Below are 15,707 nucleotides of genomic sequence, written 5' to 3'. Positions count from 1 at the left end.
CCATCTGGCCATAACCACCTTGTAGGATTACTGGAATTTTTTTCCACAAAGCAAACGCAAGTTTCTTCACCACCTTGGAGCTCAAAAAAGTTGTGTGTAGCACCTAGATTGAAAAGGATACTAACAGCATTACCCTAAATGTCCGCCTTGGCCTTCAACAAGTTGATTGCACATAGAACTATTAATTTCAACAGAGTTGATACGAACTCAAGACTTAGATTCTTGAATTTTTGCCACAGGGTGTGGAAGAGCCACCATAGCAAATGCCTGAGCTGTATCCACAATGGATTCCACCATATTCACCTTAACATTCTTTAATCCCTTCACAAGAGGACAATCTTTGCCGTCCAGCCTTGTGACAACGAAAACAATTGCCCTCCACCTTGTCCTTCTCTCGTTGGTTTAACCGATGTCTTCATTGCCATCTCCACTCTTCGAGCTACGACAAAACAACAGCCATTTCTTCCCTATAGATGAAGTATTGGTGGATTGGTCATCACGTTGACCACCCTAGAGACCATCCTTTTGACCTGAGTTGACTGAGTTGACCGACGGTTTGGGCAAAAAGATTTGAGCCTTAGTGATAGCATCAATCAATGTTGCTGGAAAATCCTTCTTGACCTTCTGCTACATATCCACTAAGCTCAATCCTTTGATAAAACATTGCACCTTTAGCAGCTCATTATAGGTGCTTGTGAGACTAAAGCAAAGATCACGGAACTTGCAGGCATATGCATCCAAAGACAAAGTCCCCTACCGAATCTCTAACAACTGATTCACAAGATCAACCTCTTCAAACTTCTTGACAAATGAAGCGCAAAAAACCTTTATCAAATCAGTCCAAGAAGTCGGCCTCGGATTAGCTTTGATGTAGTTCTTCCACCACGAAGAAACATGGCCTATAAGCTTCATCACAAAGAAATCTATCTTCACCTAATCCTCACAAGGATTGTGAAACCAACAACTTTCTCACAATTCCAACTAAGAATCAACTTTTTAACTATCACAAACATCCAGTGATGATTTTCATTCCATAATACCATAATCCTTGGCATGCTTGATGTACCAATGGTAATCACGGACATAAGATCGATTCAACCTTTGAGGGTCCATGCGAAGTAAGAAATCCTTAATGAGATTGACGGAATCCTTAACTTCATTTATGTCACTCTGAACCACAAGTGTCCTTGCCGCACAACGACATCATCAAGAGATTCTTCTGCATCTTCATGGTTATCATCACTAATGCTATACTCTTCATCATGATCAATCTTTTGCTCACCCACTATCCCCAAAAGAACATGTTGCTCCAATACCAATGAAACGAACAAGAGAGTGAACCCTAGGCTAACTCCCAACCCTTAAGGCGTTACAAACTTAAATCCTCGGGCCATGGAATATTCTTGGAATATTCCTGTTGTTCGTGTCACCTCTGATTAGATCTGTAGTTTTATTCTTCTCAGGAGGGATTCCATCGTATGTTCTGGCATGAGGAATGCCAATGGTCGTTACACCCTACACATCAAAATTTCGTAAACACTTTGAAAAAACCAATGAAATGCAAAACTCCACAGCTGCAAAGCCCGGGGAGCTTTTCCTTGACCGATTTCAGGACGTCTCCATGGGAACCCTAAAGCAGTCTCGTCCTCAACTACCAATATGTGAACTTTTGCAACATCTTTCACGTCCACAAAAGGAATGTAAGCACTTAGCAAAGGATTCTGGGAACCTGGATCACCACAAACAAGACATTGTGTTTGTATGAGAAAACCAAAGAAACTAACCTTCCACAACTTGAGATATTCGTTGCTAGTGTTCATGGTCTGTTGCAAGAGAGGGCCAAACACATCACACAGGCACACCACGACAAGTTCTAGACCATGCTGTCTTCTCAGACTCCAGTACCACCGCTGCAAAACAATGTCAACTCAAAAGACTCAAACTAAAGTCCAAATCCATTGACTTGCCCTCGGTAGTAGTCAATGCTAGCTCTCGTCAACCATCTTGTCCTCCGGACGATCCGAGTCACACATGACCGCGGTGCCGGAAGAGGTCATCACCACTCGCTTGATCTTGCAGTGAGGATCCTCACTGCAACCACGCATCACATCCTCCGTTCCAGTGATTCCTGGGACCAACACATCCTGGCAGAAAAGAAAACCCAGATAATTTCTCATGAGATAAAACCAGCAAGATTCTCACATCTGCGGTGTCAAAATTCCAGAGGAAGGGGCAGTCTGCGTGAAAGACGGCATCACAGCCCCAGACTGCCAGGTTGTAGTCGAGAACACCGGCTTTCAACAGCTTGAGCCTCTCGCCAGCTCCTGGGAGCTGCTTGAGATGTCCACACTTGGCATTGTTACCTGACGATACACATACCATGCATGGGTCATTCAGGTGCAGGTGGTGGATCCAATACTACTTACTTGGATTGCACACGGTGCCGTGAACCGTGTAGCTTCTCGAGAAGCTGCTTTACAATCCAAGAGGCAATGAAACCCCCGGCTCCAGTCACACACATGATTCTTGCTTGCTTCCATTGCCATGCTCTTTGCTTTAATTTGCTACTTACTTGCTCTAGCTTGCGCTGCTGTGTATTTATACACTCTATCAAGTCTTCAAGAATTTCCGCTTGCCTTCTGAGCAAGCATCCTGGAGCACTGTGGGCACCGGTCTCTAGACTTATTGGTAGAATTTAATGTTTTATAGATAGATGGGGACGCTGTGCCGGTCTCTAAGATTGCTATTTAACTTATTTATTGTGGCTAAATTAGATGTGTGCATCATGTTGGGCAGTGGTGGTGGAGTTTTTGTAAAGCAGCAATATGCTCTTGCACCTTTTACTTCTACAATACTAATTTTAGGTGAGAATGCAGTGTTTATGAAATGCAAAATGCGCTTTGAAGTTGCTGGTGGTACACGGAGGCGACAGTAGCAGCAAGAGAGGGTTCAATTTTCAATCTTCTCTTGCATTTTTCCTCCAAATACTATCAAGCTCGGAACACGTCGCACTCCACTAGGGCATCCAACTCGCCATCGCCATCCCTCTTAGAACCCTGGACAATTCCATAACAACAGCAAAATATAAGACGTTCTCTTTGAGTAAGCAAGAACTTAAGAGAAAGCAGGTTAAGTGCGTAAAGTGGAGTTGAGAGTCTTTATAATTTGCAAACCAATACGCACATTCATTCATTTTCGTTTTCATACAGATCTATAGCAATAGTCCTTGAGTTCTTTCATTTTCATGGCAGAAAACCTCGTTCACGGATGCTAGCAATGGTGTCGAAGAGAGTTTGTTCATAAGGTATGAATCCTCCAATTAGCTCTGTAGTTTTCTTGTTCCCAATCTTCTCGGGGGGGATTCCATCGTATCTTCCGGCATGAGGAATTCCAATGCTCGTTTCAGAAACACCCCTACCCATACAAATCTCATTACGCTTTGAACAAAACTGAACAAAAAGGAATGAAAGTAAACTCACTCGTGGGCACAGCAGCGAAGCTCAGGGAACTTTTCCTTGACCAATTTCAGGACGTCTCTGTGGGAAACGCTCAGTGCAACGCAAAAGTAGCGCCCCAAAGCAGCCTCGTTCTCGACTGCCAAAATGTGAGCTTTTGCAACATCTCTCACGTCCACGAGAGGAATGTAAGAACTTGGCGAAGGATTCCGGGAACCTAGATTATCACAAACAAGATAAATGTCTGTGCGAGAAAACCAAGGAAACAACAGTCAAACCTTCTACAACTTCCTTGAGATATTCGCTGCTAGTGTTGAGGGTTTGTTGCAAGAGAGGACCAAACACGTAAACCGGGCACACCACGAGAAGTTTGAGCCCTTTCTCTTCGGCAAACTTCCATGCTGTCTTCTCCGCCTCGGTCTTGGCAACCAAGTACCACCGCTGCAAAACGAAGTCCAACGCACAAGAGTCAAGAGTTAAATTAAGTCCAAAGCAAGTCCCATTTACTTGCCTCGTTTTTGCGGCAGTGGTCAACGTTCGTCCAGCAGCGCTCATCAACCACCTTGTCCTCGGGACGATCGGGGTCAAACATGACCGCTGCGCCGGAGGAAGTCATCACCACTCGCTTGATCTTCTCCTCGCTGCAAGCACGCATCACATTCTCCGTTCCAGTGATTGCCGGGACCAACACATCCTGACAGAAAACAAAACTCGAAATTTCTCATCGCCCACGAGCAAAACCAGCTAGATTCTTACATCTGGGGTGTCAAACTTCCAGAAGAAGGGGCAGGCTGTGTGGAAGACGGCCTCACAGCCCCGGACTGCCGGGACAATGGAATCGTAGTCGAGAACATCGGCTTTGAACAGCTTGAGCCTCTCCCCAGCTCCTGGGAGCTGCTTGAGATGTCCACACTTCGCATTGTTACCTGATGATTGGGTCATTCAGATTTCGGCTATGGATCAAAGGTAAAAGGGAGAAGTCTATGCTTACTTGGGTCGCGCACGGTGCCGTGAACAGTATAGCCTTTCTCCAGAAGCTGCTTTACAATCCAAGAGGCAATGAAACCCCCGGCTCCAGTCACACACACGACCTTCTTGCTTTCTTCCATTGCCATGCTCTTTGCTCTTTTTGCTACTTATTTGCTCTAGCTTGCGCTGCTGTGTATTTATACACTCTATCAAGTCTTCAAGAATTTCCGCTTGCCTTCTGAGGAAGCATCCTGGAGCGCTGTGGCGTCGCAACTGGAGCACTGTGGCGCCGGTCTCTAGGCTACTGTTTAACTTAATTGATTTTTTATAGATAGATGGGGACGCTATTAAGCGTGCTATTTACCTTATTTATTGTGGCTAAATGAGACATGTTGGTGGAGTTTTTGTAAAGTAGCAATATGCTCTTCAGCTACTATACTAATTTCAGGTTAGAATGGCTGGTGCGACGGTAGCAGCAAGGGAGGGTTCAATTTTCAATCTTCTCTTATTTTTACATCCTCCGAACACTAACACGTCGCACTCCACTAGGGCATCCAACTCACTTGGACAATTCCATAACAAGAGCAAAATATAAGAGCTGCGTTCTCTTTGAGGAAGCAGGAACTTAAGAGAAAGAAGGTTAAGTGCGTTAACTTCACTCCTAAAGTGGAGTTGAGAGTCTTTATCTTTTGCAAACCAATATGCACATTCATTCATTTTCGTTTTCATACAGATCTATAGCAATAGTCCTTAAGTTCATTTTCATGGCAGAAAACCTCGTTCACGGATGCTAGCAATGGTGTCGAAGAGAGTTTGTTCATAAGGTATGAATCCTCCAATTAGCTCTGTAGTTTTCTTGTTCCCAATCTTCTCGGGGGGGATTCCATCGTATCTTCCGGCGTGAGGAACTCCAAAGCTCGTTTCAGGAACCCCCCTACCCATACAAATCTCATTACGCTTTGAACAAAACTGAACAAAAAGGGATGAAAGTACACTCACTCTTGGGCACAGCAGCGAAGCTCGGGGAACTTTTCCTTGACCGATTTCAGGACGTCTCTGTGGGAAACGCTCAGTGCAACGCAAAAGTAGCGGCCCGAAGCAGCCTCGTTCTCGACTGCCAAAATGTGAGCTTTTGCAACATCTCTCACGTCCACGAGAGGAATGTAAGAACTTGGTGAATGATTCCGGGAACCTAGATCATCTCAAACAAGATAAATGTCTGTACGAGAAGACCAACGAAACCACAGTCAAACCTTCTACAACTTCTTTGAGGTATTCGCTGCTACTGTTGAGGGTTTGTTGCAAGAGAGGACCAAACACGTAAACCGGGCACACCACGAGAAGTTTGAGCCCTTTCTCTTCGGCAAACTTCCATGCCGTCTTCTCCGACTCCGTCTTGGCAACCAAGTACCACCGCTGCAAAACGAAGTGAGAGTCAAGAGTCAAACCAAGTCAAAAGCCAGTCCCATTTAGTTGCCTCGTTTTTGCGGCAGTGGTCAACGTTCGTCCAGCAGCTCTCATCAACCACCTTGTCCTCGGGACGATCGGGGTCAAACATGACCGCTGCGCCGGAGGAAGTCATCACCACTCGCTTGATCTTCTCCTCGCTGCAAGCACGCATCACATTCTCCGTTCCAGTGATTGCCGGGACCAACACATCCTGACAGAAAACAAAACTCGAAATTTCTCATCGCCCACGAGCAAAACCAGCTAGACTCTCACATCTGGGGTGTCCAACTTCCAGAAGAAGGGGCAGGCTGTGTGGAAGACGGCCTCACAGCCCCGGACTGCCGGGACAATGGAATCGTAGTCGAGAACATCGGCTTTGAACAGCTTGAGCCTCTCCCCAGCTCCTGGGAGCTGCTTGAGATGTCCACACTTCGCATTGTTACCTGATGATTGGGTCATTCAGATTTCGGCTATGGATAAGGGAGAAATCTATGCTTACTTGGGTCGCGCACGGTGCCGTGAACAGTATAGTCTTTCTCCAGAAGCTGCTTTACAATCCAAGAGGCAATGAAACCCCCGGCTCCAGTCACACACACGACCTTCTTGCTTGCTTCCATTGCCGTGCTCTTTGCTCTAATTTGCTACTTATTTGCTCTAGCTTGTGGTGCTGTGTATTTATACACTCTATTAAGTCTTCAAGGAAACATCTTATAAACTCTATTAAGTTTTCAAGGAAGCATCCTGGAGCACTGTGGCTAGACTACTGTTTATCTTAATTGGTAAAATCTAATTTTTTATAGATAGATGGGGACGCTGTGCCGGTCTCTAAGCTTGCTATTTAACTTATTTATTGTGGCTGAATCAAATGTTTGCATCATGTTGGTGGAGTTTTTGTAAAGCAGGTGAGGACCATGCTGACCAACCCAAGAGGCATCAGGGAGGGCAACAGACAGGTCGGTGAAGCCGAGGGCGGGGACAGAAGGCATGGTGGTAGAAGACCTGGAAAAGCTTAGCGAACGAATGGCTCATGAGATCCCTAATGAATGAGTTAATAAGTTTGCTATACTAATTTCAGGTGAGAATTCAGTGTTATGCAATGCAAAATGCACTTTGAAGTTGCTGGCGGTACACGGAGGAGACAGTAGCAGCAAGGGAGGGTTCAATTTTCGATCTCCTCTTGCATTTTTACATCCCTCCAAAGACTATCAAGCTCGCTCTCCAGTAGGGCATCCAACTCACTTGCACAATTGAGCAAAATATAAACCTGCGTTCTCTTAAGCAAGAACTTAAGAGAAAGCAGGTTAAGTGCGTCGACTCCACTCCTAAAGTGGAGTTGAGTCTTTATCTTTTGCAAACCAATACACACATTCATTCATTTTGGTTTTCATACGGATCTATAGCAATAGTCCTTGAGTTCTTTCATTTTCATGACAGAAAACCTCGTTCACGGATGCTATCAATGGTGTCGAAGAGAGTTCGTTCATAAGGTATGAATCCTCCAATTAGCTCTGTAGTTTTCTTGTTCCCAATCTTCTCGGGGGGGGGTTTCATCGTATCTTCCGGCATGACCCTACCCATACAAATCTCATTACGCTTTGAACAAACTGAACAAAAAGGAATGGAAGTACACTCACTCTTGGATCATCACAAAAGATAAATGTTTGTACGAGAAAACCAACGAAACCACAGTCAAACCTTCTACAACTTCCTTGAGATATTCGCTGCTAGTGTTGAGGGTTTGATTTTTGTGTCATGTTTCAACTTTTCAGCTTGTGATGGTTTTTAGAAATTCAAATATAAATTCCTTCCCTTGACAAACAACAGAGTGTAACTCAAGAATCCAGATTTCTAAAAGACAGAGAGCCAATCAGTTTGCACTTAACATGAGGGGAGATTGCAGACGCCGAGGAGACTGTTGGCGAAGGGACGCAGCATCGGGGTACAGGCGCCGCACTCGTGCGCAAACTTGGCCATTGGCATGCAGCACTGCTCCGTGATGTTGGTGCCGCGGCTGCCGGTCAGCACGTAGCTCTGGCACCCGTTATACTTGCTCAGCATGTAGCGGAAGTTGCATGCGCCGGTGCTGTTGCTTGAACCTGATCCCGCTCCTGAACCTGATCCCGCACCTGTTCCACCGCTTCCGCCTCCAGGGATGATCGGAACTTGGGCCTGCGCGCAGACGCCACTCTGCTCATCCACCACCAGCAGCAGAATGAAAAGCACTTGAAATGCTGCGGAGATTGCCAGCTTCGAAGACATTGTCGATGGAGATTCTGCTTGCTCGCCGAGGAAGAGCCAAGAGGAAGTGCAAGACGCAGTGAGCAGCGATGCGATGGCTGGTTCCTGGCTTTGGCCGAGCATGGGAATTTATATGCGTCTCGAGCCTGGATGTTTGATGGTCAATAAATGTTGACACAACAACAACGCCCCAAATCTCTCCACAATCCCCGCGAGCGTTGCAACCACAGCCATGCAGTGTCTCTTGCATGGAAGTATTCTCTTTCCAGTTAAATACCATGAGCTAATTTACAAATCGATAATATAGATGCCATTCATTTTCACTTTTCTTTTTCGGCTCTTTTTTTTTTCTGGTTGGAAAGAAAGTTGGAACCATGACCGCTCTCGCTTAACTCACAGACCTTGTATGCTCTGGACAATGGTGTGGTGCCATGGGTCGCTAAGGTGCGTCAGCAAGTTCTCGAAAGGTCCCTGGTGTGTCACGTTGGACTGGATGATGAATCCAAGGAACGCGAGCATTGCAAGGCGACCTGCGCAAAACAAAGGTTCGATCGATCACACAATCAAGAGCTTTCGAAGAACAAGAACTATACCATTTGCCAGCTCCTTTTCTTTGTACTCCTCGTTGGCTGGGAAGTTGAGAGGATTGAAGATGCCTCCCGGGTAGCCGACCTCGTTGGGAGGCAAGCTGTAGCCCTTGAAGATCGGATCCTGGTTGACGCTCCCGGGGTACTTGATGTCTTGCCATCTCCTCACCTCCACGTAGTGGAACATGAGAAACTCGATGACGAAGAGCGTGGACGCTGGAGCAAAGTACTCCACCTTGCCAGCGTCGTACCACAGCGGCGCGTTGATCACCCCGATCTTGGTGAGGACCTCAGGGATGAGCATGCCGGCGACTCCAACCATGGCCCAGCGTCCGTTTTGGAGCTCGGCTTGGACGTACCACTTGAGGTTGGCTGGGTCGCCGGCGAGTCCCAAAGGATCGAAGCCATTGTCTCCGGGAAGGCTGGAAGAAACCAAGACAAGTGTAAGCTTCTCACACAATCCTAGCTCAAGACAAGTTCACCACACTATACTATAGATTTCACACAAATCTTTGTCTAGCATCGAGCTTTTGCGTGCATATATATCCATGCCAGGGGCTTCCAGGCAATGTGATCTACTTGGACTAAAAGCCATACTTCTAGCATTGCACCGAAACTAGAGCCTTATCGATCAGAGAACTCTTTCTAATCTGCTATAGAAAGATCACACGAGCTCACATACCTTCCATTGAGATAGCCAGGAGACGCCAATCCGGGGCACCACTCGCCTTTCTTGGCCTCCACCTTGAATTTGCCAGTCGCGAACGAAGGCGCGGCCACGGCTCGGGATCCCCTCTGGAGCTTGCTACTCGATCCCGAGAGGAATGTGGATGGGCACGACACGCCGATCGATGCCTGCATTGTCGATGCCGCCATGTTTCCTCCTCCTCGGCTCGATCCCTCAAGCAGTGTCTTCTTCCAATTTTACCTAAGAAGGACTGGATGTGTGGCCTTGGCCATCGGGCGGCCCAGCTGCTCCCAGAATCTAATCTGACGGCTCCTGGCCAGCCTAGTTTTCGCAATGGATATCTCGGCGTGGCCAATGAGAGTGCGCATGGCCAATCCGGCCGGGTGCTCCCTGGGCCGTTCGTTTCTGGATCCAACGGCTGAACGCAGCTCTACCATAAGAGCCACAAGAGAGAGTTTGTGGCTTCCAGTTTGCTGCTCTCTCCATATCTTTTTCTTCCATCAGAGAAGTCTAGATAATTAGTATAAATGGTTAAGCATTTACCCTTAGTTTTGCTAAGCTATTGATTCATAGCTTAAGAACTCAACTGTATAGCTAGAAAGCATAGTAGGGAAGACTGCTCGCGTCTACAAAGTAGACATACTAGACACACTTAAGATCCAACTTGATGTGATTGCCAAGTCACTCCTTGATGCTATCATAATCAAGCACCCCTTGAGCTGATTGATTGTAGGCCTGCTAGATGTAATTTTTTCCATTTTCACATTTTTTTTCATGTGTAAGCTTCCTAGATATCAGAATCCAAAAGGGAAGAATAATCCAGCACCCCTCTCTTACATGGCTACCCCCTTGCGACACTCACTGCTCGCACATGCTTAGTGCTGCACCCTAAATTAGAAATGCTAAACTTTAATTAGTAGACGTTATTAACATGTATGTTAATGATTATAATTTTATAATTAGCCAGTGAATGAACAACTATAATTTATAAATATATAACCTATTCTTGGTTTAAGTTTTTCCTCACGTAGCTTTTACCCTTTATCCTATGGCGATTTACTATAGGATAACCACAAAATGGAACTTAAACCCTCTATGTGTCATATGCCATATGCCATATATCATGTGTCCAAAGGACAGTGATGTTGAATCTAAGTTTTAAAGCCTTAGGCCACTAAATGAAAGAACAGAGCTAAATTCCCAAGCATGGAGCCAATGAGCAAAATTACTAGAACATAAAGTGACTCTTGAGCATATAGCTAAAAGAGCGAAGGGACAAGAGTATAGAACAACTTGGAACAGTCCTAGTGCATTTAGCATCCCAATGCTAGGACCAATATGCAAAACAAAGCAAAATAAAGTCTGGCAATATTTTAGCATACCAATGGCCTAATGTCAAGATATAAATATTCCACTAACTAACATTGGAATTTAGGTTTAGACCCAAGCTAAACATAGAACAAGAAAGTGGAAGTTAAATATACTTCAAGTTAGTTGAACATAGCCAACCTACCTACTATCCCTACTATACATTTGGATTCTTCATATCCATTAATAAAGAGATGCATAATCATTGTCGAAGGAAAAATCTATTATTCTAAAGAATGGCAAATCATTCTATATTAACAATAATCAAGTAGAAATTTTTTACGAGGATAATCAATTACCCTAAATGATAGTTAATCATCACCAATGATTGTTAGATATAAAAATTAACTTCAACATTAAAGCTAATGAGCCAAAAATGCCTTCCTTAGCAACTTTTAATAAATGAAATAATGAGTATGAGAACTTAAAAAACCAAAAGCTTGAAGAAGCATATAGCTAAGTTGAGCCTAATAATGATCATGAGTCTTGCATGAATTAACTTCAATGTTAAAAAAGAAATCATGGTACAACTCATAATATCCTTTTTAACACATCCATAAACCAAACTTCATAATACCAAAGCGAATGAAGAGAATGTTTACATCAATCTAAAAGTTAAGCATAACAAAGTTATGTTCAATAAGTGATCACCAAATGATCTTTAAAGAATCCATCTATAGCAAAATGTAACTAACTTTACAACAAGCACAAGAAGAATCATCAATGATTAATATATCCCAACTTAAATTTAACAAAGAACCAACATTTTCAATATCAAGCACTAACTCTTTTTCTTGTAAAATTAGTATAGTTTATAGCTAAATCATGTTTCAAGGAAAAGCCAAAGCTCAACCCTTACTAAACAATTTCATCTAAAACACAACTAATTCAACTTGACACTTAACTTATTTAAACGCCAAGATAGTTGCTAACTAGCAAATGCACGAATGCTAATAACATAAAGCTATAACCTAAACACCAATAATATTTATATCAAGACTAATGAAATTCAATATCAATCATATAGAGAGACATTTCATTTCACTTGAATTTCAACAACAATAATATCAACAACAAAGCATCACTTCAATATCATCAACACCATAACAAAGTTAATAGAAAGCAAGAGTAAATCACCATACAAAGTTCTTTAGCAATTAAGCTAACCAAGGTTGAAAATACTATACTTAGTATCCGAGACCAATCATTCAGCAAAACTTAGTTACAGATAACACATCATCAATGAGTGATTCACCACATCTAAGACTCAATGTAATCCAACTCTATGGATTAAACACAACCAAATGATATCGACAAAGGTAGAATCAATATACCAACATAGAAAAACCAAGTAAGTTTAACAATATCATCCTTCACACCACCATCTGGTAAAGCAACCCTATCACTGATAAATCTTCATCAAGCAAAAGTAGTGTTCACAGTCTCAAAAAAATCTACAAGTAATCATTAGTTGCAAAGCAACTAACAATCACTTTTTAACTTGCCTTTCACAAGACCCAAGTATTAAACTTATGCCATTGAGTCATATACTTCTTTAGATATGAGATAAAAGGTTCATGGACAAACATGAACTAAATGACTACTCAAATCCAACTCAACCGCAATAAATTCACTAATAAGTGTAGCCAATAGCTCTAAGCATGCTTTGAAGAAGCTAGCTATGCATGATCAACACTTAGTTGAAACTAAAGTGAAAACCACGAGATAGACATATAATGGTACACAACCTCTTTATAGACAAAGCTATAGTACGGGTATTGACATCTTAACCTCAAAAAACTAAGTTAGACATCACCATCCTTAGCCAAAGTGTAAGGCTACCAAGACTAAGTCAAGATTAGTGAGAGCTCATTACTCTCATAAAGTTTAACAAAATATAAAGTGCAACTTGCCACCAAGCATAACGTTACAAAAGAAAGGCACAAGGGTCACTTTTCTAAAAAAGCATAACGGCCACTTTTTTACACAAACCTTAGACTCTAATCAACTTAATTGCCTTAGCCCCAAAAGTTAACATCATTTTCAGGATGTATTATACAAATTACTTACTAAGATCTAAGCCAACCGAAGTCAACTCCAACCCCTTCACTAATTTGTATTGGCTTTCGAAAATGAAATGGTTCTCGGGCAAAATGATCAATAAATCAACCATTGGAAAAAGTTAAGAAAATTTATGGAAAATTTTCCATCCTAAAGAAAGAATGATTCTTAGTCTAGGAATGCAAATTTTCAAGACTCAACCAATTTCCTTCTACTAACAACTTCACATAGGTTCACCTCAACACAAATTCTTATGACCCAACAGTATGTTTAAGCAATATCAATCTTAGACAAAATGGTTTAATACTTTACTGCTATCCATCCCATGACTCACCACTTGTAAGACCATTATAATTAACATGCATAAAGATAAGGACTTTTGATTGCATAATATGAACATGAGTAATGAGTTAACACTTTGTTGCAAATCATCTCTCCAAGAAGAAAAAATGATTTACGTGTTTGATTCTTCATCTCTAATGACTCTTTTTTCGGTCTCATATTTGACTAAACCTTATATTTGTATTAGCACTGCTTTTAGTCCAATCCAAGAAAAGTTTATGAGAGAGTACGGCAATGACTACTTGAACTAATAAAATAATCCCTACAGTCTTAATTGATCCACTTATAATCATGCCTAGGAAGGATCCATTAGTGCTATGCTAAATAGCTATGGACTAACATATTTGCCACTCATAGCAAACCCAAGGGAGGTTTACTTTTACCCATGGTACAAAGAACAACTCATGGAACCATTAATAAGCTAACATTAATCCTACCAACTCAAAGTATACCCTCGAGTTGCTAATGTGCTTCAGTTATAAGCTCGAGCGCAAACTCGCATAAAATGGTATACCTCAAATCCATCTTGCCAACTCAAAATGTAACCTTGAGTTGCTAATATGCCTCACTCACGAGCCCAAGCACAAATTTGTACAAATGGAACATCTCATTCTATCTTATGAGTCCAAGAGCAAGCTCACATAATATAATACAAAAAAGTAACCAAAATCCATACCCAAGGAATGAATGCAAAATCTTAGCACCCAAACATGTATCTATTCGGATCATCGTTTTCATCTATGTGTATGCAACAAGACTAATTGCCCAATCTAATTGGATAGCATTCGCTGAGATGTATCCTCTGATACCAAATATAGCATATGTGGTTTTTACCCTTTATCCTATGGTGGTTTACTATAGGATAACCATGAAGTGGAACCTAAACCCTCTATATGCCAAGTGTTATATACCACGTGCCACATACCACATGTCTAAAGGTTAGTGATGTGGAATCTGAGTTTCAGGTGTAAGCAACCAAAGGGAACGACTTGAGAAACGGTCCATAGGGTTCAAATATAAAGGGAAAGGGCCCATGAACAAGAGTGCACCCCCTTTTCCAATCGGTTAAAGGTCTTGGGATATTTGGGGTTAAACGTCCTTGGGTTTGAATAGTACTGGGCTGGGTGATCTCCCGGGAAGTCCAAACTCAAGAGCTTATATTTGGTATCAGAGAGGTCTCAGGTCCGACTCTGTTGGTTGGCTAGGGGAATCACACCACATGTTGATTGACATCTGGCTGGTCCAGTTTGCTCCCGCTGGGCTCGACCCGAGGGGTAGGGTGTAAAGAGAGCGAGGCTCTCGGGAGAGCTGCGGCTCTCAGCTTCCGTTCACGAGGGCGTGAACTTGTAGGGAAGCGTGGTGGATTGTAAGCAACCAAAGGGAACGACTTGAGAAACAATTGTAAGGAACCGACTCCCCGAGATGTCGTAGGCTAAAGGATCCCCAAAAGCTTGACCGAAATGACAAAGAGTTTATCGGATGGGACCAAGTCGAGGATCGAGTCCAAGACCGACTCTAGGACCGAGTTTGAGATAGAGTCCGGAATCGAGTCCGAGACCGACTCGGGGACCGAGTTCGAGTCCGAGTTCGAGACCGAGTTCGAGACGGAGTCCGAGATCCGAAATCGGGTCCGAGACCGAGTCCGAGGTCGAGTCCGAGGTCGGGTCCGAGATCGGGTCCGAGATCGAGTCCGTGATCGAGTCCGAACCCGAATCCGAAGTCGGATCCGAAATTGGGTCCGAGATCGAGCCAGAGACTAAGTCCAAATACTAATACGGGTCAAGGGGTGAAAGCCCAAAGCGTGCGTCTCCCAGGGGGGGGGGGGGGGGGGCTGCAGGGGGTTCCAAAAGTATAGTAGGGATAGTGAGGTCCAGGAACCAGTTTTGAAGGGACTCTCCAGTTGGGCTTCCAAACCGACTTGAGGTTGGGACTGGGACCGAGGGGCCTTGGGTGGGAGTGAGCATGGACTTGGCTGGTGCCGGAGGGGCCATCCAAGGAAGTGCTCAAGAGCAGCTCCCACTCCCGAAAAGGAAACCGATTGCGGTGCTCCCGGCTCATGTGGAGTGGTGCCCCACTTGAGTACCATGCGGCTCATTGGTCCTCGCCCTTCCTAGGGGCTTGGGCCTTCCTTCGGGATGGAAGTGGGGGGCGAGAGGTACCCATACCGGGCCGCTAGGCCACGGTGTTTCGCCCCGACGTCCCGAAGCAAGTGTTGCACTCAAGACTTGGGATTTAGAGGGTCCCATGATCAGGTCTTGTGGTACCAAGGGATGTTAGGAACCTGGAAGCTTAGTGTGCTTGGCTGCTTGTGCTTGCGGGGAGTGTAGCCGAACCTTAAGTCCAGTCTAACCCGGGGAGGGGGATTGAGAGTGATTTGGGAATCCGTGGAAGGATGGCTAACACTCCGTTGCTCGTGCAGTGAGTAGCTGAAACCAAGTAGGAGCTGGTACCATAGGCGAAAACCTTGGCAAGGGAACTTAGCAAAAGCCAAGGCAGTGTTGGACGGATAGACGAGGTAAGCCGGCAAATGGAAAGGAAAAATTTGTGCTA

The 15,707-nt window shown here is 44.0% G+C and overlaps 4 protein-coding genes across 4 annotated transcripts; all 4 read right to left on the bottom strand.

Moving 5' to 3' along the window:
• Positions 1–1,160: 1,160 nt before the first annotated feature.
• On the bottom strand, positions 1,161–2,521 carry LOC9629612 (cinnamoyl-CoA reductase 1). The gene is made up of 6 exons (XM_024680341.1): positions 2,452–2,521; positions 2,269–2,363; positions 2,001–2,144; positions 1,785–1,910; positions 1,431–1,515; positions 1,161–1,285 (listed from the first exon to the last, which is right to left on the bottom strand). The coding sequence occupies exons 1-6, from the start codon at positions 2,519–2,521 to the stop codon at positions 1,161–1,163; spliced, it is 645 nt and encodes a 214-aa protein (XP_024536109.1).
• A 640-nt stretch (positions 2,522–3,161) lies between these two features.
• LOC112348137 (cinnamoyl-CoA reductase 2-like) lies at positions 3,162–4,710 on the bottom strand. Its single transcript, XM_024680230.1, has 6 exons — positions 4,447–4,710; positions 4,212–4,381; positions 3,967–4,149; positions 3,734–3,896; positions 3,480–3,672; positions 3,162–3,414 (listed from the first exon to the last, which is right to left on the bottom strand). The coding sequence occupies exons 1-6, from the start codon at positions 4,568–4,570 to the stop codon at positions 3,243–3,245; spliced, it is 1,005 nt and encodes a 334-aa protein (XP_024535998.1). The 5' UTR covers positions 4,571–4,710; the 3' UTR covers positions 3,162–3,242.
• Positions 4,711–5,106: 396 nt separating this feature from the next.
• LOC112348138 (cinnamoyl-CoA reductase 1-like) lies at positions 5,107–6,511 on the bottom strand. Its single transcript, XM_024680231.1, has 6 exons — positions 6,373–6,511; positions 6,147–6,316; positions 5,902–6,084; positions 5,678–5,840; positions 5,424–5,616; positions 5,107–5,358 (listed from the first exon to the last, which is right to left on the bottom strand). The coding sequence occupies exons 1-6, from the start codon at positions 6,488–6,490 to the stop codon at positions 5,187–5,189; spliced, it is 999 nt and encodes a 332-aa protein (XP_024535999.1). The 5' UTR covers positions 6,491–6,511; the 3' UTR covers positions 5,107–5,186.
• A 1,818-nt stretch (positions 6,512–8,329) lies between these two features.
• LOC9629610 (chlorophyll a-b binding protein 4, chloroplastic) lies at positions 8,330–9,623 on the bottom strand. The gene is made up of 3 exons (XM_002975310.2): positions 9,381–9,623; positions 8,705–9,120; positions 8,330–8,641 (listed from the first exon to the last, which is right to left on the bottom strand). Exons 1-3 carry the CDS (start codon positions 9,572–9,574, stop codon positions 8,505–8,507), a joined length of 747 nt encoding a protein of 248 aa, XP_002975356.1. The 5' UTR covers positions 9,575–9,623; the 3' UTR covers positions 8,330–8,504.
• Between the last annotated feature and the right edge of the window lie 6,084 nt (positions 9,624–15,707).

This window comes from Selaginella moellendorffii, unplaced genomic scaffold (assembly GCF_000143415.4).
Source record: "Selaginella moellendorffii unplaced genomic scaffold, v1.0 SELMOscaffold_27, whole genome shotgun sequence".
NCBI classification, from domain to species: domain Eukaryota; kingdom Viridiplantae; phylum Streptophyta; class Lycopodiopsida; order Selaginellales; family Selaginellaceae; genus Selaginella; species Selaginella moellendorffii.
Note: the sequence above shows the minus strand (reverse complement) of the source record. Positions and strands in the feature narration are given on the sequence as shown.

Bases quoted from the DNA above. Each gene is read 5' to 3' on its own strand.
- LOC9629612 (XM_024680341.1), bottom strand. From the start codon at position 2,521: ATGTGTGTGACTGGAGCCGGGGGTTTCATTGCCTCTTGGATTGTAAAG. The intron at 1,911-2,000 runs GTTGACGAGAGC...ATTGTTTTGCAG, and splicing joins ATCGTCCGGAGGACAAGATG to CGGTGGTACTGGAGTCTGAG. The intron at 1,516-1,784 runs GTTAGTTTCTTT...TTTGATGTGTAG, and splicing joins AATATCTCAAGTTGTGGAAG to GGTGTAACGACCATTGGCAT.
- LOC112348137 (XM_024680230.1), bottom strand. From the start codon at position 4,570: ATGGCAATGGAAGAAAGCAAGAAGGTCGTGTGTGTGACTGGAGCCGGG. The intron at 4,382-4,446 runs GTAAGCATAGAC...CCCAATCATCAG, and splicing joins CGGCACCGTGCGCGACCCAA to GTAACAATGCGAAGTGTGGA. The intron at 3,415-3,479 runs GTGAGTTTACTT...TTGTATGGGTAG, and splicing joins CTTCGCTGCTGTGCCCACGA to GGGTGTTTCTGAAACGAGCA.
- LOC112348138 (XM_024680231.1), bottom strand. From the start codon at position 6,490: ATGGAAGCAAGCAAGAAGGTCGTGTGTGTGACTGGAGCCGGGGGTTTC. The intron at 6,085-6,146 runs GTGAGAGTCTAG...GTTTTCTGTCAG, and splicing joins GGAAGTTGGACACCCCAGAT to GATGTGTTGGTCCCGGCAAT. The intron at 5,841-5,901 runs GCAACTAAATGG...TTCGTTTTGCAG, and splicing joins ACCACTGCCGCAAAAACGAG to CGGTGGTACTTGGTTGCCAA.
- LOC9629610 (XM_002975310.2), bottom strand. From the start codon at position 9,574: ATGGCGGCATCGACAATGCAGGCATCGATCGGCGTGTCGTGCCCATCC. The intron at 9,121-9,380 runs GTATGTGAGCTC...GGTTTCTTCCAG, and splicing joins CCTGGCTATCTCAATGGAAG to CCTTCCCGGAGACAATGGCT. The intron at 8,642-8,704 runs GTATAGTTCTTG...TGTTTTGCGCAG, and splicing joins AGAAAAGGAGCTGGCAAATG to GTCGCCTTGCAATGCTCGCG.